Source organism: Diabrotica undecimpunctata, chromosome 10, assembly GCF_040954645.1.
Source record: "Diabrotica undecimpunctata isolate CICGRU chromosome 10, icDiaUnde3, whole genome shotgun sequence".
Lineage (NCBI taxonomy): Eukaryota > Metazoa > Arthropoda > Insecta > Coleoptera > Chrysomelidae > Diabrotica > Diabrotica undecimpunctata.
In genome coordinates, this window is record NC_092812.1 from 17,522,853 (window position 1) to 17,550,261 (window position 27,409).

Sequence of the window (27,409 nt, forward strand, 5' to 3'; positions counted from 1 at the left end):
ATCGACTTTAAGAAACTTAGCTTAAGGTTCTCATTTATATGTGAATTTATTTTTAAACTATTAGGTAATACTCGTTTGCCACATGCATGCGAGAGCATGTATTTTATTCAGGTGAAGACAAAATAATAGTCTCGTGGTATGCACTTTACGTTCTGAAAAAAGATTCCGTTAATGGTAATTTTGAAATTTGATAACTAAACTGCCTAACAAAAGCCTGTTTGAGTCGAGCGCGAAATTGGGACGAGTTCGCGCATGACGTCACAATGAGAGTGTTGTAAATATTCCCTGTAAGAAGATAGTCGCTCGAAACACAGTTAATTTTAATTGGCAATAAAAAGTCATTTTATAGATTAATAGAGTCTCTATTGGACTATTTCAGATTTATTGAAATATAGGTGGTTTATTATTTGGATTGAACAAATTAATAAACAACAGTCATAGTCATACTTTATTGATACTTTAAGACATTTAAAATAAATGTATAGGATACGTCACTACAGAATTTAGTATAAAATACATTAATGTGTATAATATAATATTCACAGTGTAACAAAATTGACAAAACATAAAATATATAAAATAACATTTTAACAAGTAAAATATGAAGCTACTGCAGTTTGTCCTCAAGATATTCATTTATGGAATAATATGCTTTTCTTAAGAGTAAGGACAATATAAATTTAGATTGTAATATAAAATGCTAACAAATGAATTTGTGGCATATTCAGCATTTAATTGTGAATAAACTTCGTCAAAAACTGTAGAAGAAATCCCTGCTTTAAACATCAACATATTTTCATCTGACATATCCGTGTAACTGATGGGTTTTTTATCTTTTTTCGATACTTTATTGGCTTGCAAATTTACACTAAGTGAAAATACTTTATGGTCACTGAAGTGACCCTTAAAAACATTTGATTTATAAAGATGCGGTTCGATATTTGCCAATATGTAGTCCAATTTTGTAGATGATGTTTTACCCACTTTATCTACGAAAACTCTTGTAGGAACCTCAGATGTGACTCTCAGATTATAACTTACCAAAAACTTGTTAAAAGATTGCTTATTAATAGACATGACAAGATAATCAATGTTTAGATCCCCATAAATATAAATAAATATCATGATATGACTTACTGCATAGCTCCAATATATTATGTAATTTACACAGAAAACTCTGAACTTCTCCTGATGGCGAACGATAAACACTAATAACACAAATTTTCCTATTGGCTATAAACAGAGAAATCGCATACCACTCACACACCATTTCTTCACTAAAGTTAGAGACATCTAATGTTTTGAATTTAATATAAACTTTGATGTAGATGATTCTCCATGGATATGGAACTTTCGACAAAAATAAGAGGCGATGTTGTATCCATTCGGGGTCATAAATTGGATGTTTTCTTCTGTACACCAATGTTCTGATAGATAAATTATATCGGGTGTTTCTTGCAATGTTAAGACTTCAAGTTTGAGTAACTTATTTGTCAAAGATGGAGCATTTAGTTGCAATATTTTTAAACAACTGTATGGTGATGAAAATGCCACCATGCAGATAAAGCTGGACGAAAGCACAAAAACTAATCCCATAAGACTACAACGGGGAGTAAGACAAGGAGACACCATCTCTCCCAAACTATTTACCCTTGTTCTAGAAGACATTTTTAAGAAACTAGAATGGAACAATAAGGGTATCAATGTCGACGGATCATACTTAAACCACTTGCGATTCGCAGATGACATAGTTTTAATAGCCGATAATATCCAAGAACTAAATGATTTTACAACAATTAAATGCAGTTTCAGGAACGGTAGGCTTAAAAATGAACTAAAGCAAAACAAAAATACTGAGCCGAGACCAGACAAATATAACAATACAAAATCATACCATAGAAAATGTTGAACATTATGTATATCTAGGTCATGTTATCAAACTAGGAAAACCAAATCAAGATGCTGAAATGAAAAGAAGAACACAACTGGCATGGGGCGCTTTCGGCAAATTAGCATATATCTTGAAAAACACCTCCATTCCTGTAAACTTAAAGAAAAAGGTGTATAACACATGCATACTACCAGTTTGTACTTACGGCTTGGAGACAGTAGCCCTTACCAAAAAATCTGGTAAAAAATTAGAAACAACGCAAAGAACAATGGAACGAATCATGCTTGGAATATCACTAAGAGACAAGATTAGAAACACCGAGATAAGACGTAGAACGAAGATTAGGAATATTGTGGAAGAAATTGCAAAAATGAAATGGCGCTGGGCAGGTCACGTAGCCCGATATAATGACAACAGGTGGACACGGAGAATTCTAGAATGGAGACCAAGGACAACAACAAGAAGCATGGGAAGACCTCAAAAAAGATGGGTAGATGACATAAGAACAGTGGCAGGCAAACAGTGTATTAGATTGGCGCAAGATAGAGAAAGATGGAAGCAATTGGGAGAGACCTACATTCAGGAGTGGATGGAAAATGGTTGACAAAGAAGAAGAGAGAATGATAAAAGTAACGTTTCTCTTGGATTTACTTGACTAAAAAAGAGTCTGGTGTATCTTCTTCAGTTGACAGACCTCTATTGTGATGCTCTCGATCTAAGAATCTTGTTCCTAACCTAAAGTTAAATCGTTCAATGCCAATTTTTTTCGGCCAAAAAGCAGGATTGTAAATTTCTTCCCTTAAGTCAGGTAGTACACCTATCATAAAACATTGATTATCCCTTCTTTTATGGTCAGTTGGTAACAATTTTACTTGTATATCCTCACAGTTTGTCTTAGTTATTGTGAAACTCTTGATGTGGTCTGCATTTACACTATCCGGAACTTTTGAGATGAATAGCCACAATTTTTTGTCTGGTTTTTCGGATTTTCCATGGAAATCCTTATTACTAATTCCAGTTCCCATTATTTTCTTGCGTCTTTTTGTAACAATCTGATATCCTTCATCGTTCGCCTTATTTGTCTGAACTCCCAGTTGTGATATGATTAAGATTCATTTTTGTGCTTTCCTCATTCTCAACAGTTAAATTTGTAATGTAGTCACATGTTTGTTCGGTTTAAATTTCCATTAATTGTGCATTTAATTTGTTTGGAGTAATTTTTGAAATACCCTGTATATTATAATTCCTTTCAACATGTTTGGTGTTTTTATCTTTAAAATTTTTATTTGAGTCAGTTTCATTGTTTGTTCTGTATTTAGAATTCGTTAACTGGACACTGGCCGTCTTATCTTCATTACCTTGAGTTTTTATTAAACCCTCATTAACAGTTGTGTTGGGTTTTTGTGAGATTCTGGTTCTGGTTATTTCTGATTTCAATAAGTTTAATTTTTTTAGCAAATGTTCATTATTTGATTTTAATGGATTATTGTTATTTAATAATAAATTGTACTGATCCTCTTTTTCAGCTAACAGATCTCCTATCTTGAAGAATTTCACTTTGTTTTTCACAGCACATGAGATGTGATAACTATTTCCACATACTATACAAACGAGTGTTTTATTAGGCTTAGTTTGACAACATTTAAATATATTCTCTTCAAAATCTACCTCTTCCACTACAGAGGGAGGTGACGGCACAGTTTTACTTTCCGCCATCTTGGATTTGATCTCAATACAGTGAACAAAAATAAATCTGTCAAATAAATTTGTGAATTTTATTTAAAACTTTTTTTTTGCATTCTTCGCTTTTTAATCCTAGGAAGGTAACCTTCGTAAATTGTACGAGCTCTCTGTTTATTGGCTTGTCTTATTTGGCGCCAGTCTCAAGGAGGGGATCATGCCCTCGTCTAGTTGCACATAAAAAGATGAAAATAAGTGATCAATAATTATCTGTAACAAAATCGACAAAACAAATAAAACACAAGATTTTAAGTTAATTTTGTGTTTAATTTTCTCTTATTTCTCATATCTTCTTTACGTGTTAGGTTTAATTTCTTAATTCTAAAATACATTCGAGATCGAACGAGATTGTGTAATTATTTGTTCCACAATCCTCTTCGACTCTTTTGGAAAGTCTTTCCTGGCTTCTAAGTTGATTTATCGATAAACTTTTTGATTGTGGCAGATGAAGAAAACAAACAGCATCAGCTTAGGTCTCAATAATAATTAAACATCTCTCTCTCTCTCTCTCTCTCTCTCTCTCTCTCTTCAATGGCGTTACAGCCCAAATCGAGCCTTGTCCTCCTCCAAACTATGCCTCCAACATTGCCGGTCACGCGCCGATCTTCTCCAGATTCTCACGTCTAGCAAATTTTGCGCCTCTGCTGCCACTTCATTCTCCCACATTTTTCGTGGCCTTCCATTTGATCTTACGCCCTGCATTTTACTTTTTAGGGCTCTTTTTGGCAATCTTCCATTCTCTATTCTCACTACATGACCAGCCCATCGAAGTCTCTGAAATTTAACGAATTCTAAGATCGGTGCCACTTTGAACAGATTGTAGAGTTCATGGTTGTACCTGGATCTCTATATTCCGTTTCCGTTAATAGGTCCAAATATCTTCCTTAGAACTTTTTGTCTGAAGACTTCCAGCTTTCGTTTTGTGTCTTCTGTCATCACCTATGTCTCGCATCCATAACATACTAGTGGTCTGATAATAGTCTTGTAGACCCTGATTTTCGATCTCCAGTGTATGTTTTTGAAACGGAATACATGGGCGAGTGAAAAGTAACCTTTGTTTTCCTTTACTATTCTTAATAATTTAACATACCTTATTTATAACTTCTTAAACAAAAAAATAATGGTCCATATAAAGTAGGTATACCTACAAAGCCACTATCACTTATAAAATTGCATAAAGAGTTCAAAATATTCTTAATAATAATTTTTCATACTAAAAAGCCTACAAATCCACTTAAATCTCACAAAACACCATAAAATCATTAATAAAACTCCCATTATAAACAGATATATTACAATGACGGCTACTCTCATTGTGACGTCAAGAGTAAGAGATCTGCTGACAGTGGCCTGCGCAATATCATACCTGTTATTTTTTGTATCATAATAAAAACCAATAAATTTAATCACAGACATTAATTCTAATGGCCAATTGGTGATAAATAATGATCGCCTCTAATGTCACTTACAAATAAGTGTATATATATTTTTAAATACTACATTCAGTAACACCGAAATGCTGTCGTGAGCTTTTAAATAAACTTATAATAATAAGTAATAGGATAAATAAGGAAATAAAAACCACCATGTCCTACCCCTTAGTGTAATATAGAATAGGTCTAATATTTGGTCTCCAAATTTTAATAATCTAGTCACCTGTACTGATGGTTTGAACAGAATAAATGTTGCTTCATATTTGAATTGGTATATTGAAGTAAAATAATAAAGATCATGACAATTATAGTGTTAAGCCTTCATTTGTTAAATATTGACTGGAGCGGTCAATGTTGAACAAATGTTCTGCACTTTACTTTTAGTTGTCACTATTCTTTAGATCGTTTTGTGCTTGCAATTGATTTATTTTTGTTTTTGTTATTACACCGACAGTGTTTTGACAGTTTTTTGCAATTCTCTTATCAATGATCACCAACTATAACCTATGTGTATAAACAACTAATTATATTTCCAATGAATCAGATGTGCAGAAATAAAAATCAAATGTATTTTTCCGTATTTCTTTAAGCGTATTAAAGATTAAGTTTTTAAACAATTTTGTGCATGTTTTGACTAAATAAGATTCGATATTATCTATACCTACATTAAATTACAGATTTACCTAAAAACTAAGCTTTTTCGTCAAGTTAAACATGTGTATATTTGATTGCTCGAAAGAAGTAAATAGCAAATGGTCGAAGGTTGAATTGTATACACCGTTGTGCTCTTCCTGTTGTTTGTTTCGTGAGAGTCGTTTTTTGTTGCGGAGCTAATGGGAAAGGCTCTTTATCCTGTATACCACTATCACATCAAAATCAACTATTTATGAGACATAAGTATCCTACAATGACCAAAACCAGACTCTAATTTATTTTCAAGTGCAACATAAACTTTCTATGTTTAGCCTAAGCTCAGCTTAAAGTAGTTTTTTTACGGGTCTAATAAAATAGATAAATTAGAACAATAAGTGATGGATTCGACCGTTACTTGATGGAAATTCATTTTATCCAACAATAAAACAAAAACTTTCACAAAATTTATTATAATTTATTATCCCTACAGCTGTTTCGACAGAGAGCGTTTTAAGTGATCTATTTTTGGCATGCGTTTACACTTCTTTATAGTCTTCAACTGAATAAGTTGAGAAGGCCCTAATTTTGAATGTGAAGAATATGAAATTGGTCATTAAAAGAATAATCATGGTCTACAAGGTGAAGTGTCTATGTATAATCTGTTTTTCTATTATTGAAAGCCCTTTTATGTTCTGCTGTCCATTTGTTAAAAGTTCTACTAGTTTGGCCGATGTATGTTTTTGAGCAGTTGCCACATTTAAGTTAGTTTACACCTCTGTGTAAGTACAAAATAGAATTTAATAAAAAAACAATAGAATTTTTAAATAATCAAAATATTAAAACAATTAACAATGAACCGAGGGACAAGTATCAAAAACAAACTGGCGTTAGAAAATTCAAAATCAATATTAAATTCAATAGAACAGATATACTTCAATATTATGAACCCAGAACCTCCTAAATTATACTTTTCTATTAATTACACAAACCTGATCACCCACTAATATGGGAGAGGGCAAAATAAGCTCTGTTTCCCTGCGTTATTCTCTTCCGTATTTCTCCATCTTCTGATCCGTCGCCATATATTTCTACTCCCAGGTATGTAAACTTTCCAACCGTTTCAATATCATCTTCATGTATGTTTTGTGGCGCTATATTTCTTCTCTTCTGTATCATTATTTTGGTTTTTTCTGTGTTAATTTCAATACCTAGCCGTTTTGTTTGCGTTTTTAACTCTGCGTATGTTTCCTGTGCTCCTGTTGATGTTCTACTCGTAATATTAATGTCATCGGTATAAGCGGCCAGTTGAACCGTTCGATTGGTCAGTAGGTTTCCTCGTCCAGTTTGCATTTGCTTAACCTCATACTCCAGTGCCAGGTTAAACAAAGTTGGGGCCAGCCCATCTCCCTGCTTAATCCCTGTGAAATTTTGAAAAAGTCTGTCCGGTGGTTTTGTATTCGTACACATGCCTGAGTTTTATCCATTGTGGCTTTAATGAGTGTAATTAGCTTATGTGATATTGCCAATTCAAACAATATATTGTAGAGTTTGTTCCTTTTGACTGAGTCGTATGCCTGTTTGAAATCTACAAACACGTTGTGAACATCAATATCAACTTCCCATGATTTACTCAGGATCTGTTTGACTGTAAATATTTGATCCAGTGTCGATCTTCCTCGTCGCAAGCCCGTTTGATACTATCCAATAATATTTTCTGCTACTGGTTGGAGCCGCTAGTTTATAATATACGTGAGGACTTTATATGCTGTACATAGTAGAGAAATTCCACGGTAGTGTTTTCACTGGAGTTTGTCCCCTTTTTTATAGATCAGGCATACTATACTTTTCTTCCAGTCGTCGGGTATTTTCTCTTCTTGCCATATGTCTTTGATGAACGCGTGGATGTGACTTGCTAGGTGGTCGCCACCTACCTTATACAATTCTGCTGGTATTGACTCCCGAGGATTTTTGTTTTTCTGGGCCTTAATAGCTTCGAGAACTTCCTCTATGGTTGGAGCTTCTACTCCATTCTCTTCTACGTAGTTCGTATCCATTTTATCTTCCATGTCTACTTGTGTATCAAGTAGGGTCTGAAAATAATATTTCCAGGTTTCTGTGACTTTCTGTTGGTCACTGATTATTTGCCCACTTTCATGTTTATATAGACTTCTTTGAGGTTTATATCCACTTTTTACATTTTTTATGTATTCGTAAGCCCCTCTAATTTCGTTGTTTTTGAAATTTCCTTCCATTTTTGTCCATTTGTCCATTTTCATAATCTCTTTTTTTAATTCTACATATCTTGTCTGCTTTCCGTCTTGCGACTTCAAATAATGTTCGTCTTTCCCTTGTTCTTCTTGTTAGATACCTTTTGTGTGCTTCATTTCTTTCCTCTATTGCTTGTCTGCACTTGTCATCGACCATGCTCCTCTTCTCGCCTTTTTTTTGTTTCCCAGGGTGGAAGCTACCGCTGTTAGTACTGTTCCTACTGCTAGTATTATTCCATTTGCCCTCTATGGAGTGCAGTTCTAGCATCCTTAACTCATTTGCGACTTCTTCTTCGAACTTCTCTTTACATTCCTGAATCTTCCGTTTTTCCAGGTCCAGTTTGTTTGTTCTTTGTTGTTTTTTGTTTCTTTCTTTGATAACTCTGCATCTAAATTTGGTTTGGAGTAAAAGATGGTCTGATCCACAGCATGCTCCTTGTCGTGTTCTCACATCTGAGATACTACTGGCTGCCCTTTTGTCTATCAGCACATGGTCGATTTGATTGGTTTTGGTTTCATCTGGTGACATCAATGTCATTTTGTGTATGTCCTTATGTGGGAAGCATGTGGAGCTTACAACCATGTTTTTACTAGTGTCAAAATTTATCCATAACTCCCCATTCTCTCTTGTTTCATTGTGCAGTAGGTGTTTTCCTTTTGTGCCATAGAACTGCGGCTGCTTGCCTATTTTAGCATTCATATCGCCCATTATAATCTTGATGTCATTTTTGGGCGCATTGTCATATACTATCTCCAACTATTGGTAGAAGCTTCCCTTTGTATGTTGTTCTTATTCGTCTATTGGGCAGTGAATGTTTATTATTCTTAGGTTAAAAAAATGGGTGCAAATTCTTAACTTGCATATCCTTTCACTGACAGCCTGAAAGTCTATGGTTTTTGACTTAAAATCATTATCCACCACAAATGTAACTCCACATTCCTTGCTTCCTTTTCCCTTCCCACTATATAGAATTATATGCGGTTTAGTGTCCCTGGCACTTTTCCCCAGCCATATTGTCTCCCGAAGAGCAATAATCATGGGCTTATATCTTATTAGTTCTTGCAGAAGTAAGTTTGAGCTCCTGGTTTATTTAGTGTCCTCGCATTCCAGTTTCCAAATATATAGTCCATGTTTCGTAGCTTGAGTCATTTCCGAAAGTTCCGTTCTGTATTCCGAGGCAAATGTTCAGGTCTCGTAACAGTGTGTTTTTTCCGGGAGTGGGTTGTCAGTCCACTGCCCAACCTTCCTCCTTTACCCGGACTTAGGACCGGCAGTGGTGACTCCTGAGCTACTCGATCCACCCATTTGTCACCACAGGCAGAGTTGTTAAATTGAATTGTTAAATTAGAACAACTTAAATTTAGCTTAAGCTTGGCCTTAAGTAACTTTTTTTACGGGTCGAATAAAATAGATAAATTATAGGCACACAGTAGATCAAGTGTTTGCTATTAAAAAAACTCAAGTACTAAATGTGCTATGATTTACTTGCTTAACTAATTGATATTTTCTTGCACTCCTTTTGTATATGCACCCAACTTTCAACTAAACACTCTATTGGATATAATGTATAAAAAATTATTGTCAATTCGTTAATTCCTAACTTTAATTCGTCATTTGTTGTTCCCATTTAGATTGTTTACCATTCGTACACATTTGTTGTTAAGTCATGATGATTTAAGACGTTGTCAAAGCTTCATTCAATCAAGTATTTGTTTAATAACTACCACGTACATATTTTTTTTTATTAAATTATCCCAATGTTAAGATTATATTTATGGTTATGGTTAATCGATTTAGGAGAAAAATACAATAGTATACCTTATTAAAATCATTTATTAAGAGAATTGTGAAATAGTGTCGATATAATTGGTTTAAAATATTGTTCTAAATACTCATGTATAGACTGATATGCAGGCCAGTCTCAGCTTACCTGGATCGCCTTTCAATCCTCGTCGAGGCTCCAGAGGAAGCCACCAGTTCACTATGCGTAGTAACCGTCGTATGATACCTCCTCCAGGTGATCGCAAACCTTTGGTTTTGTCCACTTATTTAGATGCTCAAGAACATTTACCTTACGCCGATGATTCCAATGCAGTAACACCAATGAGCGAAGAAAACGGAGCCATGGTTGTTCCTATTTATTACGCCAATCTGGGTAAGTACCATGCTTTCTGAAAAACTGCACTCATTTTCCGATTTTAAATCATGTCCAAGAAATTTCTGGACTGAATCATTTTACGAAATAACCTGCTGCTTGTTACTAGACACTTGCCTAGAATCTAGGTCGCAGCCTTCATTTTTTCATCCTAAAATGAAGCTAGTATAGTCCTACGTCCTATTTTATTTATGTGGTTTTTTGAATCGCCAACTCTATTGTCCAAATACTCTCTGTTTCAATCTTTATTTCAATTTCTCCCTAGTATATTTCTAATCATGTATTATGAAGGATAGTCATCTTATAATATGATGGTTTGATAATGGTGGTGATCTCTTCTGAAATGAATAAGTATTATATTTCATATTTATTTCGACTTACTTCCGTTATTTGATAAGCTACTGTGTGTTATATGAATCAGAGATGTCATTTAGGCCTCCTTTGTTTACTAATATGACCTGATCCGTCTCGTGTAATAATTCTACAAAAATTTCACATTAAATCTTGTTTTGTATGACGGCTGAGTTAAATTTTTAAATATAAGAACACCGGAGTAAAATAATCATGTCTTTAAAGGGAAAATACGGCGATACTTTATAATTTTGACAAACAGCACCGATTTGCACAAAAATTTCGATTTGGGTTCTACGTACTATTCGAAAATAATTTTGAAATTGGTGATTCTAGCATGTAATCAGTTGGAATCATCTTTAAATAAGTTTAGTGAACGCCAAATTACATTATGGAATATAATTTATGATTTTCTAAACAGTTTCACCCCTAAAAGCGACCCTCTAGAATAATTATATTTAAAAAAATTTAAAATGTGATTAAATATCAACAATTAGTTTGTTCTTACCCTTCACTTTAAATATAAATCTGTACGGGGTTGCTTACTGTTTCTCATGGGAGAAAACTATCCCTATTTGCAAAAAAATATAAAATTCTACATTAGCGCATAAATGTGTAGAAATAAGTGTAGTACCTACAGCTTGGTTAAATGCTCTTATAATACTGATATTTAAAAAGGGAAATAAATATGACTTAGAAAACTATAGACCCATTAGCCTTTTATCAGTGTTGTATAAGCTGTTTGTGAAGATAATTACATTGCGACTAACAAACAACCTGGATAGTTATCAGCTCTGGATAGCTATGGTAGATTACGATAAGGCATTTGATTCCATATAAATGTGGGCCATCCTTAACGTTTAAGTAACAATAGAATTCATGACCGATTTACAAAAATCATTAAGTATGTATAGGACAATGCAACATCTCAAGTAAGAAATGATGAAAAAACAGAAAAAATAACACTAAAGAGAGGGGTTAGACAATGAGATTCTATCTCACCTAAGCTATTTACTTTAGCTCTACAAGATGTGTTCCGAACTTTAGAATGGGGAAATAAAGGAGTGACGAGAGACGGTGAAATCCTGAATTACCTTAGATATGCTAATGATATCGCATTAATAGCAAGAATAATTGCAGTAAATGCTATTAGATCTAAATATAAAATCAAAAGAAATAGGAATAAAAATCAATCTAGCAAAAACTAAATACCTAACAGACGAATCTCTAGAAATAACTAAGAATATAACTCTAGACAATAATAATATAGAAAAAGTTGAGCCATATATATACTTGGGACAAAAGATCGAATTAACAAGACTTAACTTAAAGGCTAACTTAAATAGAAGATGTCCTTTAGCATGGCCAGCATTCGGAAGATTACAAACAGTATTTAAATCAAACTTATCAGATACTTTAAAGTCAAAAATTTAGTACATGTTGGCGGTACTGACATATGGAACTCAAAACTTGGGTTTTAGAACAACATAGTCCACAAACTCCAAGTGACTCGGAAAGCTATGGAACGAACAAAAGTTACCGATGTAATCCAAAAGATTGTGAAAATGACACTGGGCAGGACACATAGGAAGAATGGAAGACAACCGTAGCAAGCAAGAGAAGTAGAGGCACGCCTCAAAACATATGGACTGATGGCATCAAGCGAATGGCTGGTCATGAGTGGATGCAAAAAACAACAAACAGAAATGAATGGACACACCTAATGGAGGCTTACATCGGACGATGAATTAACGCATGTAATCGAAGCCTTATATAAATTAAATAAACATCAACTAATATTCTGAGGAATAAATTATGATGAATTGAAAATTTCTAACTCCTAAAAATCAGCACTTTACTTTTGGGGAAGAGAAATTCTCAACTAAGTAGTGGTTTTTGAGTATTTGACATAAGACAAACCGGGTGGGAAGGTTTTCGACCTTGAAACCCTGACGGTGTGAATAAAGTTGAACCAAATAAGCACCGGAAGATCAACCGAGGAAATGAGAAGCGACAGTAGCTATGTCATTCGTTACCCAAAGCTGGCAGAATAGATTTTCTGTCAGTTTTGGTGCCATACACTCACAGGCGACGATATTGATTTAACCGCCTGTGATACTGTGAAGATAACTGAGCTATATAACGGATGAGGGTATCGAATGATTGCTCTTATAAACAATCCACGTTTACTAGCCAACATGTTCAGGTGGAGGAACTCGTTAATGGTAGGGCACCTTTTTGTCGCGGGGTGGAGAAATTTCCGTCAAAGGCGAAGAAAAATTGTTGAAAACAGTCAACGGCATAAAGATGTGCAAAGCTACGGGATGACTATCACATTAAAGATCCGAAGTATATTCATAGGACACCACGGTGGCTTAAAATCCGAAATAAATGGCCCTTAGCTAAAAATCCCCCGATCAGCCAATATCTTAACAGGTTGGCTACCAATGGTACTGTGATGATTTTGCGTTATGACACTATATGTATCACCGGTAATCAACTTTCTTGGTTTATTTCTGAATAATATGTATTACCCGTGATACCGTGCTGAATGTAGTTTAAATAACCATTAATATTGTTGGTATATAAAATCAAGTAGAGTATGACCGGTGGGATGTAAGTGAACTTAATAGCATGTCGCACAAGTGGGCATCACGGGTGATTCATCAAGTTACAAAAGGAATAGGAAAATAGCAAGAACTGACGGAAAAAGTTACTATTATTAAACCAATCACACATTGTTTGCTTAATATTTTATTATAAAAAGTTACAGAACAAAAAAAAATAGGTATATATTTTAACAGATAAAAATATGATCTTAGTGTCTTTTCTGAAAACATTCCAAACATAGCGCCGAAGCATTTGGGCAACTATTACAAATAGTAGAAACCAGTTTACCCTTTTTTGCTTCTACTTTAGATTTTTTATGAATTTCGTACTCTTTCTGGTAACAACCAACACATCGTTTTTTCTTTTTTCGATTATCGTTTGTTTTTTCAATCGTTTTTATTTCATTCATATACCATGTGAATTTTCGGTGATCACAAGCAAATCCATCCTAAAAGTTATTCCGGTATCATATTTAAGTCTTTCAGAGCTACACCTAGGAACCAAAGAATAAATTTATAGCCGCAGTGTGATTGGTACCAGACAGAAGTCTATGCAAATTTATGCCGGTATAATAGCGATTGAAACTCGTGTAACACTGGTAATTCATATAGGGTCAATCTGATAAAAGTGATAACTATCGGTATAACGTTCTATCGGTTCTACGTAGAACATTCAAAGCATGTACCAAGCAGGCAAGGCGGCAAATATTGTTTAAGAAATAACAGGCCTAAACATAGATATTTTAGAATGCAGTGAAGTGCGGTGGCCAAATAATTCTGGGGTGACAATTATAAATAAACACCATATCTATTATTCGGTAGATGACACAACACGAAACGTCCGATTAAATGCCGCCACATCGGATTTAAGATTATTTGTTAAGATGTTAAGATTCTTAACATTCGTTATTAAAAATTAACTCCAGTCCCTCTAATATAAACATTCTTTAGATCTACGCACCGATATCCGAATCTACTGAAAAAGAAATAAAAGATTTCTATCAGATTCTAGAAGACTCTCTAAAACTGGCAAATAAGCAGAACTAACTATTATCGTGAATGATTTTAGCGCGAAAATAGGTCAAGATACAGTCGAGAATATTCATATAAAACATATGGTCTTATTACAAGAACAGAAAGGGGACAAAGGCTGATCCAATTCTGCCAAGAGACGGATATGGTTGTAACGAATACAATTTTGAAATTACATCCAAGAAGGCTTTATATTTGGAAAACTCCCAGTGATACCCCATGGAGAATAATAAAAAGAAATTGATTTTATAAACATAAATAAAAGGTTTCAAAATTCTATCACGTCAGCAAAAACATATCCAAGCGCAGATGTCTTCTTCCATCATAATCTGTAATATATCAACGGATTATAGTAAAGATAGAAGAAAATAACAAGAGTAAAAGAATCATGGCACGTGGAGAAAGTTTCAACCATTGTAAAGGCCACCCCTTGCAAAAAAATCGAAAAATTATAGTTCAATGTAGTTTTAATTATAGTTCAACACATTATTTATGTGCCATGTATGACATACACACAAATATAATGCATTTATTTTCAATATGCGTTCTGATAACTGCAAAAATGTGTTATTGGCTTTTTATCCATAACTCGCTTCGTTTTTAAGCTACAAAGTCCTTAAAATAACCAATTTCTAGGTTTTTAAGACATAATCCTCTCATTGGAATTAAATTTTCTTTCAGGTTTTACTTTTGAAAGGATTTGAGCTTAAACAAGTTAAAATTTATGAACATATCGTCAGTGTAATTCGCATAGTGCTTAACTCCATTTTATAAAATTTTACAAGAGAGCGAAAAAACTAATTTAAATGATAAAACTTGTTGCCGATTGGCAAGAAATTAGTTTTTACGACTACTAGTCAACTGAGATAGAATTTGAATGTTCTATTTTTGGTTTTAGATGAAATTTTGAAAAGCTTTTTGCGAATATTTTGAAAAAAGTTTATTTTTTTTTTAATGCAAATAAACCAGTAACACAAGGATTACACATCGGTAATTGTAACAGAAAAATGAATGCTTTAAAATCAGAAAATATAAAATGAAATAAGCACAAGGCTAATTATGAGGTAACTGATCATAAAATAAATGATAGTCCTGCTGTATACTTTTCTTCAGTTGTTGCAAATGCTCATACTTTTCTTCCTTAATGAGAATTCTATAAACGGGGGTTATAATTATGACAAGTGAAGAAACATAAAATTAATTGATTAATGACACTAAATACCTAGCAGTCGACTGTATGTATACAAGTCAAATTCAGCGAAAGTGATTAGCGTAGGAAGCACTTCGAAGTCGGAAGTAAAACATGTTGCCATTGTACTTTTAGAAGAACGTAAAACCTCAATTCTGAATGATTTGTCTAAAGGAATCTTCAAAGAATTAATTAAAACCAAATGGTAAGGACGGATTATTTTTAGGCAAAAATTAAATTAGTAGGTCCGCCTTTTAGTCGTGATTAGTCGCCATAAGTTTTTTTTTATTTCTGCTTATCAACACTAAATAACAATCTTAACGTTTACCAAAGTCTTAGGACTTTGAAATCGCCTCTCATATAGTTACCCCATTCGATGGAGAATGTTTATAAAGCTAAACATCCATTTTAAATGATAAAAATATGTCTTTCCTTGTCTCCACCAAAAATTTGGTAATAAATATTCTTAATGACTTAAGGCCCCTGAAAGGTTATTTCTAATTTGGTTCATGTGAAAAACTTGACAAACAGTATAAACATGTCCATTCTCATGAACTCGCTGTGTCACTATTTTTAACTCATAAACTGAATTATTAAATCACATTCTGGCATAAAAATTGACATGTTTATATTACCTTTAATAGTTGGATCACTCTATAGAAGTAGAAGTAGTTTAGTGGTGCCAGTAGAAATCCAGTGCCAGTAGAAATTCAGTGATAGTAGAAATCCAGTTTTGTTACCGTAGTTATAGTATAAATATGCTGTTTCTTCGATTCATTAATTATGTAAAATATTAACACATGGCACAATGTATTAAATTACACTTAAATCAACAATTAAACTTTATTTGGTATTGAGAGAGACTCTCTAAATAACTGTCAAGTGACCATTCCTTACGCATACTTGTCTATCTGTAACGGTTCTATGTCATGTGGTTTGGTTTTACTAGATAGCCGAATATTTCAGATTTTAAATAGAATTGAAATAATTTTGTGAAATGCAACATAATATTTAAACCTGGACGGGATGCTGACAGAGAAGCTCACGAGAAAACTAGAAGCATTTGAAATGTGGGTGTACCGACGCATTCTTCGTAACTCATGGACCGAACATGTCACCAACATAGAGGTACTACAAAGAATCGGAAAGGAGAAAGAAATCGTGAGCACAATCAAACAAAGAAAGCTTGAATATCTAGGCCACATATTGAGACACGATAAGTACCGTCTACTGCAATTGATTGTCCAGGGGAAAGTAGACAGTAAGCGAGGGCCAGGCAGGAGAAAACACTCGTGGCTCCAAAATCTGCGGAAGTGGTTCGGGCTCACATCGGTCGAACTATTCAGAAGCGCCGCAAACAAGATCAGAATTGCCATGTTGATAGCCAACGTTCGCGCAACGGACAGGGCACTTGAAGAAGAAGAATATTTAAAACTTGTTATAAACATTATAACAAGTTTTTACGAAGTCAAAAACTGTATAAAGATATCCTTAGTACACTGCGTGGGGCTGATAGGAACACACAGGATCAACTATAACAAATATTTTCTCAATATTTATTTTAATTAAAATTAAGGAAAAATACGTATATATATCTAGAGAATTAATACAAACAGATTTCCCTTTTCAATTATACTCTTCTCTAAACTGTATTCGCTTCCAAGATACGCTTCGTCAAAATATAAGCACTTTCAGCCACGTGACGATAATTTGGAGATTCGATTTACAGGGTTGCAATAAGCCAAAGCGTTCATATTTTAATTAAAGCCTAAATGAAGTTTAAACTTTATATTTCGTGGTACATCTGCCTTTACTACAGTAATAGTAATTTACAGTAAGCAGATTATAATTAAATTTAATTATAATATATCGATAAAAAAGTTGAACTTAACTTGAAGAACAATATTTTAATTTTATTGTGTAATATTACTTTCAAAATCGAATTTACATACTTATTCTTCTGTATGAAATTTTATTACATAAACATAAAAATATAAGGGTGTTTCATTGAAAATAAAGAAGACAGACTATACTAGACTTGCCTAAATCACCCTGTACATTTAACTTTATGTTTAAAATGTTTACAGTTGAATTTAAATGTTGAGGTGTCCTAGCAAAGGACTTACTTTACTTTACCGTGTCCGGACATATCATTCATAAAATTTCGGCCCAGCATCGGGCTACGTCGGTTCCATCATGTTGGCGAGCCACAAATCTTCGAGGGTACGTCAATGAGGACAGTTTCTAAGAAGATGTTCCATATTCTGTGTTTGTCTACAGTCACAGTTCACATCATCTTGGTCGATTTTTCTTCATTTTGCCATGTTTGATTTTACTGGAGTGACCCCCGTTCTTATCCTATTCATAGTTTTCCACGTTTTAAAGTCTAGAGACTGGCCGGTCCATTGAACCTGGGGAAGAGGAAAATACTCAGGCGGTTCATCCTGCACTGTTCCAACGAAGCTTTTCCTAGATTTTAGTCGCTTTCGTGGTGTTCGAGCTTCGTATAGGGCATGCCGCTCGTCCACGATCTGTTTAATTTCCTTTATGTGCTCTGCAATGTCTCTGCGTGTTGAGGGTTCCGCAAAACCCGCTGCTTTATATAGATTTGAGAGTAGCGTTGGTTTCATGCACCCCGTTACTATCCTGCATGTCTCATTTAGCGCAGTATCAACTTGTTTGGTGTGGGCATATCTACCCCAAACGGGGCACGCATATTCAGCAGTTGAGAAAAACAGTACCTGTGTCGTTGTTCTTAAAACGCCAGGACTTGCGCCCCATTTACTTCTCGTTAGCTTTCTGAGTATACTGTTCCTAGTTGTTACTTTCCCTCTTGTTTTTATGCATTGTTGTCTGTAGGTGAGGGACCGGTCCAGAGTTACTTCAAGATATATAGGTTGGTTTGTGTGTTCTAATGTATTACCATTCCACGCAATTTGGAGTTTTCGCTTGGCTTGCTTTGCGCGAAGGTGGAAAGCGCAGACTTGGGTTTTAGAGGGATTGGGTCTCAGGAAATTCTGCAGGTAGTACGCTGTCATCGTTTTTAAGGCAGTTTCGAGTTTTTCCTCCACTTCTTCAAAAATATTTCCTTGAGCACATATTGCAAGATCGTCAGCATAGAGGAAGTGCTTGGTTTCGGTCGGCGTAGGTTGGTCGTTTGTATATATATTGAAGAGCATTGGTGCTAAAACACTTCCCTGTGGGAGGCCATTTTTTTGAATTCTCCACCTACTTACTTTACCCTCCAGCATAACGAAAAAACAGCCCCTGTTATAAGTTTTTTTTTCAAACCCCTCTTCAATGTGTTCTGTTAGTGCGAGAACTTGACCGGTGCAAGATTTGCCGGGTCTGAATCCTCCTTGTTGTGGGATGAGGTGCTTGTCTACATTTTTTTCTATTCTGGCGAGTATGATTCTCTCGTATAGTTTGAAAAAGTGACACAACAGCGAGATAGGTCTGTAGCTACTGGGGTTTTCTGGGTCCTTTCCTGGTTTTAACAAGACTATTACTTTAGATTTCATCTATGATTTTGGAATTTCGCAGGTTTTGCAGTACGTGTTATAAAATTGCAAGATCCAGTTTTTTGCTCCTTGGCCTAGATGCTTTATTTGTTCACTGCATATATCATCCATACCTGCAGCTTTCCCGTTTTTTAACCTGTTCATACAGTCGAGGAGTTCTTTTAGTGTAAAAGGAGTTCCTTGGTGGTTTATCTCCGAATCCAATCTTCTTCTGGTGTTTGGTTCCTTATATCGGTTCGTAGTTCTTCCATTCATAAGGAGTTGAGCAGCGACTTGGTTTGCTGTAACCTTGCAAGGTGGTTTATGTTCTTTTGGATCACCGTTTTTTTACAAGGTTCCATGCTATTTTGCTACTACGTGTCATGTCCATTTTTTCCAGAGTCTCAATCTACTTTTCCTGTCTGGCTTGACTTAGCTGTTGGAGTAGTACTGCTCCGCAGTCAACCGTTTCTTGGCTAAAAGGGTCAGTGGAATAGAGGGTTTCATATGTTCTCATTAGTTTTTTGGACTCGCTGGATATCCCGGGAACATATTGTTGTCTACATTATCTGAGGATAGCTTCTCTAGGCACATTTTTGAGTACCTCTACAAATTTTTCATAGTTCTCTATTTTTGGTTCAAGACGTAACAGCTCAGAATCTAGCATGTCTGCATATTTTTGCCAGTTTGCCTTTTTGGAGTTAAATCTCCTTCTGAATGGAATAGCTTGTGGTCTGACAATTGGAAAGATATTTATACCAATATTGGTCTATGCTGAGTTTTTGGTATGGGGCCATATACTACTTTGGTACATCGGTCTTCGAGGTTGTTACTTGAAAAACAGATATCTGGGTTATATCCTCTTTTCCAAACTTTACTCTGAAAGGATAGTGGAAGTCTAGGATCATGGATTACCGTGAGGCCACTAGTTTCGGCCCATGCTTCTACTGCGTCTCTATTTGCGTCCGAATCTGCATAGCCCCAGAGTAAACTGTAACTGTTAAAATCTCCCAGTACAAGCTGATTGGGTTGTGATTGGAAGTTAGTTGGGGGTGAAAATATAAAAGGCTTGTTTGGGGGCTTGTATACCGAAGTTATTGTGCCTTTTCCGATCTCAGTGGTTATCTCTATACCGCGTACATTTGTTGTTCCCACAGATGAGACTATAGTTTGAGTTCCTACAAATACCGCGCTTCCATGCTTATTGTGTGGTATCTCCGCAATCAGTTTCATACCGGAGACTTTGGGTCTCGCTGCAGTTAGGTTTCTGTGGGTTTCCTGGATGCACAATACCTCACATTTCGTGTTCTTGCAGAATTCTGATAAGATGTCTTGTTTGGCTGTAGTGATGCCCTCGATATTTATGCTCGCTACTGTCAGTGTTGGCTGTGAGAAAAACCGTTGTGGCTTGATGTTTGCCATCTGATGATTTGGTTTGGTCTGGTGTTGGAGGCTAGCAAAGGAATTTCCACAGTGTATAATTTTAAAATTGCACCCTGTAATATTCATAATAGACCCTACATGATATAGTTTGTTAAGATCAAGTTGTTAAGGACCTTTTTAAAATATAAAAATATACAGGGTGTTCCATTAAAAATAAAGCTTTTGGTCTATGCTAGACTTGCATGAGGCACCCTGTACATTTCAATTAATGTTTAAAGGGCGCATATTTATATATAAAAGTCGACAGATCCCAGCGTTGGAACCAAATGGAAAACTTTTTTATTATTAATTTTACGAAAAAAGTTATTCTTAATAAAAAAAAACCTGCATGTAACAAGAACCATACCGTGATCTTCATACCACCGTGAACTATACGCTATTGAAAAATTATATGAGCTCTTAATAAAACGAAAATATACCATATAATATAAAATGTAGAAACTATATTTCTTATACATGCATTTATATTTTTTTGGATTCGGTAAGCATTTTCATACATAACTGGACTTCTATCTCTGTCAATACTAAATAAAGTATAAAACAAATTATTAAAAAAATAATTTCCTGATACGAGGATTATTATGTAAATTATTAGTAAAACATGTTAGTGAAAATTTGTAAAAAAAAACAAAAATATGAAATTCCCCGGCACTTGAAAGTGGTTTCAGTTAAATTGGCTGAAGCTTTGTAGAGAGGTAGCTCTGGTCATACTTATCAAAAGTTTTTAGTATCCCAAGACTCAAAAATCAATTGTTTCTGAGTTACAGAGCTTCAAACTGTCGATTCTTAGTCAATTTTTCAAAAATTATGAATTCGAAACGTGCCGTCCCACACATTTAATATACGAGATCTGAATCTCATGTAACACGATTGTGGGATCTAAATAACATTTCTTAATGTTTCCAATAAAAAAAATAAGCAGAATATCCCGGTAGGAATCTCTATGTATATTCCACTGATCTGTAGAAAAATTACCACTAATAAGGGGGACAGTGCTACAGAGATATCCCACTAACTCGCATAGATATCCCACTTTTCTATATAGACTTATTATAATAGATACATATAGCTATATAATGTATACGATAGAGTATATAGCAAACGAAAAAAGTAGAAGAAGAGGAGTAGTGTACATTAACTTGCTATATATATACTAGCAATATACAGTGATGAGTGCGTTAAGAACCATCAAAATAACGTAAAAGATGGGAAACATAATACGTTGTGAAATAAAAAGAGATGAAACTAGTAGAGGTGGGAAATTATCGATAAAAACCTATAATTTACATTACATTACATTAGGACTATCGGTAGTTTCCCACCTTTAGACGTTAGCTTATGAGCTAGTTGACTTCAGTCATAATTATAAGTATGACGTCGAATAATAACCTTTTTTTTAAATTTTTTTACAAAAAATGTTTAAATAAGCCTTCATTAGCAGTAGAACAATAACCCAACCTATTATAAAAGTTAGGTGTAACATTAGACAATGTTTCCGGACTAATACTTCTCATTGAATTAGGTCTTTTCTCTTAATTATTGGAGAGTATTCAGCCCATCGTCCTCAATTCTATATAGTTTGGACTTGATATATCCTAACATAAAAAAATCACAAGGTGTAAGATCAGGTGATCTTACAAGCTAAAAAATATCTTCATGACCACTAATAAATCGATTAGAAAAAGTCGCACTAAGATATTCACTGATAAGAGAGAGAGATATTGGTAAATTACGAAGGGCCGGGACAATTTGATTTTACAGAAGTTCCAAGTATTTCCGACCATTCAACATACCGCCTATAAAAAACGGAAAAATTACATGATTCCCTATTATGCCTCTCTAAACATTTACTTTTCGAAGACTTTGGGTAGGAGCGACATAAATCTGAAGAGGATTTCTTCGAGATTAATACCGAGCGTTTATTAAATTGTAACGTCCATGCAATGAAAACACTCGAACACTCAGCCGACACTTTGAAGCCCTGTAACTCAGAGACAGTTGTTTTTTTTGGTACTGTAGGGTCCGACACATGCGTAAAATATTTTAGCGGGGTGTACACACGCGCAAGAGGTATCTGTAAAATATACATGGTACTGTAGGGGCCGACACAAGAGTAGAATGTTTCATCGAGGTATACACATATATACATTACGTATCAGTAAAACGTATACCTTGCAGAATACTCGGGGGTGTACAAATGTTTCTGCAGTACAGTCTACGCCAGAGAACCATTCATGGATACTTACTGCGCACGTGTCAGACACCATGAGCGCATATGCTGGCCCCTGCAGTACACTCTGTGCAAGTGCAGGTTTATATTTCACTGATATCTACTGAGCATACTGCTTTCGAAAGTTATCAGTTCCTCCAGTACTTCCCGTGCAAGTGCACACTGTACTGATACACTTTGGTACAAACTATCAAAAAGTTCTGCGCATGCGTAGGAACCTTCTGTACCTTCTGTTGAGATTGGCTTTATTTTGGGAGCTTCTGAGCATATATAGTCACCCACAAAATTAGCTAGACGTCTATGTAGGAAAGTGGTATATCTCTGTAGTACTGGCCTCGTTATTAATGGGACTTTCGACATGGATCAGTAGAATATCCTACCATAATATCTACATTATTTAGTGGTACTGTCAAAGTGGAGCAGTAGGATATACTAGCGGGATATTCCACCGGGATATCTATGTTGATATCCTATCCAGTATATCCGAGTTATTTTTTTGGCAGAGCAACATTAAGAAATGTCATCAGATCCCATATTCGTGTTTAGTGAGATTCAGATGCCGTGTATTAAATCATATGATTTATGATTTTGAAAAATCCACTAAAAACCGACACTTTGGTGTCTACCGAGTTTTAGAGCAATAAGAACTTTTGACTAGCACAAGCAAAGCTAACTCTCTGCAAAATTTCGGCCAATTTAACTGAAACAACTTTTACATAAGATAAGTGTCGGGGTATTTTATATATCGAAATAACTCTCATATTGAGAAATAATAAATTCATAAAATAGATTTTAACTTTAAAGAGGGGTAGATCCTTAAGTTCCTTAAGACAAATCATATTTTTGACGGTCATCTGATAACGAAGGGAAATGTACTGTAGCTGATATTCACCACATGTTTTTGTGAGGAACACAAACTGAACAGCGCATGACCGTCAATCATGATAACGCAATGCCTCTTACTAAAAATTTACAGAATACCCTCGTGTACAAAATAATTGAGTTTTTATCTCATTCGATAATAGTTATACAACTCTCCTATACGAGTGAAAAACTAATACGTTCAGATCTGTATCACCATTACAAAGATCATGTGCACATTTTTTGTTGTCACATGTGTTCTCTAAGTTGTTGAACCATCTACGCAAAGTTTTGGTTTTTTTTTGTTTGGTACAACTATCAATTTTGGTCAGGTTCGCGTCATTCATCATACACTTCGCACGCATCACGAATATCTTACACCTCTCATGGAGATCTGTTGTGTGGTTTGGGTGGTACCGCTAAAGTAATGACAAAAGAAAGCCAACTCAGGAACAGATCGCTCAGAACTGGTCCTCCACCAGCAGCTACAGCTACGACCACGCCCAACAACTATACTGAGTATAATCATAGAGCACACAGAGGAGATTACGTAAGAAAACATTGGTTTTGTAGGCTTTATTCAATTCTAAATTGTATTTTTCTGTTAGGATGGACCAACAAGCCAGATGGAAGGAAAAATAAAGCATTTAGACAATCCATTTATTGATAATAACCAAAGACAAACCGTAGTGGATATGAAAGGTAAGTTTCTTTGTAATCTGTAGTTTATTATTATATTGTTTATCTTTCTATTTACATTTTATTCTGAGTTGAAAGTTTGTCTCTGTCTAAGACATGGTGGAATCATGTACATTACAACTATTAAATGATGTAGTTCTGGATAAGTTGCAATCTTACGGTTGCCGGAAACTAAGTTCGGGATGTCTCTTTCTGAACCATGAAGCCAGTAAAGTCCAGCAAACTTTATTTCTTTCCATTTCTAAAGCATACGTATTTTGTTATATAGATACAATTCGTAAGCCAGTTGCCTCACGTCTTTTGTAGACTTTCCATAACATATTTGGCTGCATTGTATGACGTAATTTTTGGGCAATATTTCTTGTTTGTCATTGAATACCCTTCGAGTATCGTAGTGGAGTTTATACAATAATATACAAAGCTTCTTTAGCTTTTTTTAAGTATGGCATTAATGTTTGATATTTAATGTCATTTCTCTCGGCTGCTAAGCAATTCTTTGTTAGATTTTTTTTTCAACTGCGAGATATCTGTAACAAAAATTAATAATTGTAGATTAGGTTACAACATTTTGGGCCACCTTGAGACACTTCCCATGGTAGTTCAAGACATTTGTTGCAAGGACGCACATAATACATTCTAAACAATAGTTGTTAATATTGTAAAACATCGTGCAAAAACAGAAAATGACAGTAGTAGAAGATAATAGAAGATCTCCTTGGGTACCGTAAAATGGGGTGAATAGAAACAGTTTTCAACTTTGAATATAAATATCGTAAAGTATTATGAGATGCAAAGAATTAAAAGCTACCTTGGTTTGTGGGCCTTGCAGTCCTCTACAAACCTACACCATTGTTTTTTCTTTTAAGTACAAGAAAAAAAATTAAGAAATTAAAACATGCTGTTTCTTTTCACCCCAATGAGTGGGGTGAATAGAAACAGACACTGTTTTCCAAGTATATTTTAACTGCAGAACCTGTGGGGCTTATAGAAATAGTTATCACTGTCATGGGGTGAAAAGAAACAACACTTGTTTTGATAAAAAATGTATGTAATGTAAATATTAAATTATAAATGACCAAATATCAAATTACAATTACAAATGACAAAATGAATCATTGCTAGTCAGGTTAATTTAATTAATAGATGGTAAGGTAACTGAGATCATCAAGGAAACTAATTCTTGTTTTCATACGAGAGGAGGAAGACTTAAATGCTGCAAATGGCGGCATAACCTTGTTTATTACATCGTCCCTCAGGAAAAAGCACTCTTCTTCAGTTGGTAAAAATGTGTTCTTAGAAATTGATTTCTTGTAAAAAATTTCAACATAACCATTGTCCTCAAGGCGAGAGATTTTGCTAATGTACATTCGAAGAACATTTTTAGTTTTCCCATATACTTTCACAATTGCAAAGTCATCAACCTGAAAGTTACTGTCAAGTTCTTGAACATATTTTGCCATATCAGATTCTTCGGAGTCAGATATAATAAGTTCTGCATCACTATCTTGAAGAGAATAATCTGACTCTTCTTCAGATGAGAAATTAACATTTTTATGTTTTTTTTTTATTTTTCCAATATTTGTTTTTGACCTTCTTGCTATTTTATTTTTAGACGTACTAGAAGTCTTATTTTTAGTGCTTGTACTAGCACCATTGGTAGATTCGACTTGAACTGGATCTTCCACACTGGAAAATCTTCCACAGATACACGTTTTCCAGGAGACTCAACAGAAACTTTCACACTTTTTTGCGAGGTGCAGTTGCTTCTGGGTATCTGAGAGCTTTCAGAAGTTCCTTGAAAGTGTCGTCAATAGCAGCGACAGTTGTGGCTCCTGAGTCATGTACAGATGGTAACATATTTAGTACTTGATTGCGACAAAGAGACACAATACCACATTTTCTAAAACCAGCAATTATGTTCTTTGATTTACACGCTTCACATAGTTTTTTTAGTAAACTAGGGAACTTACTCTTTTGTACAGTAGCTTTTTATCTGCCAGGTCCTTTTTTCCAATCAGCAAAAATTGCCCACCATGCAAGTTTGCTGGTAGAAATATGAAATGAACATTGTTCTCTGAACACGTTTGTTTGATATCAAGTGACAGGTAGGCTAAGTTGTCTCCGATCAAGTATTTTTTACCGTCATATCGTCTAAAAAATGGAATATGATGATTTCGATATAATCTGAAAAACAGAAGTTGTCAAACCAACCACTTTTGGTCCTATTATACCTAGATCCCTCAGAACCGCCCTCTTTTCAACTTTCATATGAGTTTAGGGCTTTATACACTACATAAGGGGCAAAATTTGACCATCAGCAGTAGCAGAAAACATCACTAAGATGGAGTTTTTAGTAGAATTCATCACCCTTTCAGGATATTTACATCCTCGTTTAGCTATTATTTTACTTCTACCCGGATGATCAGATAAGTTAGTTTCGTCATAATTGATTATATTCGATGGAGGAATGTTAACCAGTTCTACTCCAAGTCTGTCGATGTATTCATTAATCGTTTCCGGAGAGATAGCTGCTCTGGCTCGTTTTATGTTTTGGCATAATCGGAATGACAAGCTAGCCTGGTGCCTTTTCAAGAAAGACCAGGTAAATTGTCTTTAAATTGCTTTATGGTCTTGACTTGGCGGTAAAGCGAATCTTTAATTAAAAGTCCCAGAGTAAAGGACTCAATGGAATAGCCCCATTCACTGCAAATAATTAGGCGACTCACCTAAGTCTTTCCTCCTCTTCGGTCAAAGCCGTTTGCCTCCCTCTTTTTTAGCTGATCACCTTTTCTGAAATGTCTATAAAGGACAGTATAGTTGATGCCATATTTCCTCTCTGCTTTCCTGAGGCTGAGACCATTGGATATCTCTGGTATGGCTTTCTGAAGAATCTCTGGGTCTAGTATTTTCTTCGGTTTCACAGGTTTGTAATTCCTTGGTATGCTAAAAGTAAACAAGATATTTTGTTAAGTATAACAGGTATCCCAAACTATTATCATGTTTCATTCCTATTTACCACTAATAAAACAAAAAATTAGGGTATTGGATTTGTTGGGTGAATAGAAATAGCTGTCTACCATGTTTCTATTCACCCCACACATCCTAAATATGTGACATAACCTCAAATAACATTCTGAAAATAGAAAAGTGTGTTATTTATAGATTCTTGAAGTGTGTTATCCTTTTTATAGGTATATAACATTAAATAAACCCATATGAACTTATTTTTATCTTCAAATTTAGAGTATTATCAACTTGCAACCAGAAATTTATCCCTTTACCACTACTTTTATCCCCAAGTTTTGTTACTATTCACCCCACTGTTTCTATTCACCCCATTTTACGGTAATTAGAATAATAAAATTTTAAAAATAT

General features: G+C 34.8%; 1 protein-coding gene across 1 annotated transcript in view; it reads left to right on the forward strand.

The window, feature by feature from the left end:
* para (sodium voltage-gated channel paralytic) overlaps window positions 1–27,409 on the forward strand; it is a 454,557-nt gene that overhangs the window by 342,730 nt on the left and 84,418 nt on the right. The window contains exons 13-15 of the mRNA XM_072545653.1: window positions 9,880–10,120; window positions 23,668–23,885; window positions 23,944–24,037. Coding sequence (XP_072401754.1) covers window positions 9,880–10,120; window positions 23,668–23,885; window positions 23,944–24,037 — 553 coding nt within the window. The remainder of the gene's footprint in view (window positions 1–9,879; window positions 10,121–23,667; window positions 23,886–23,943; window positions 24,038–27,409) is intronic.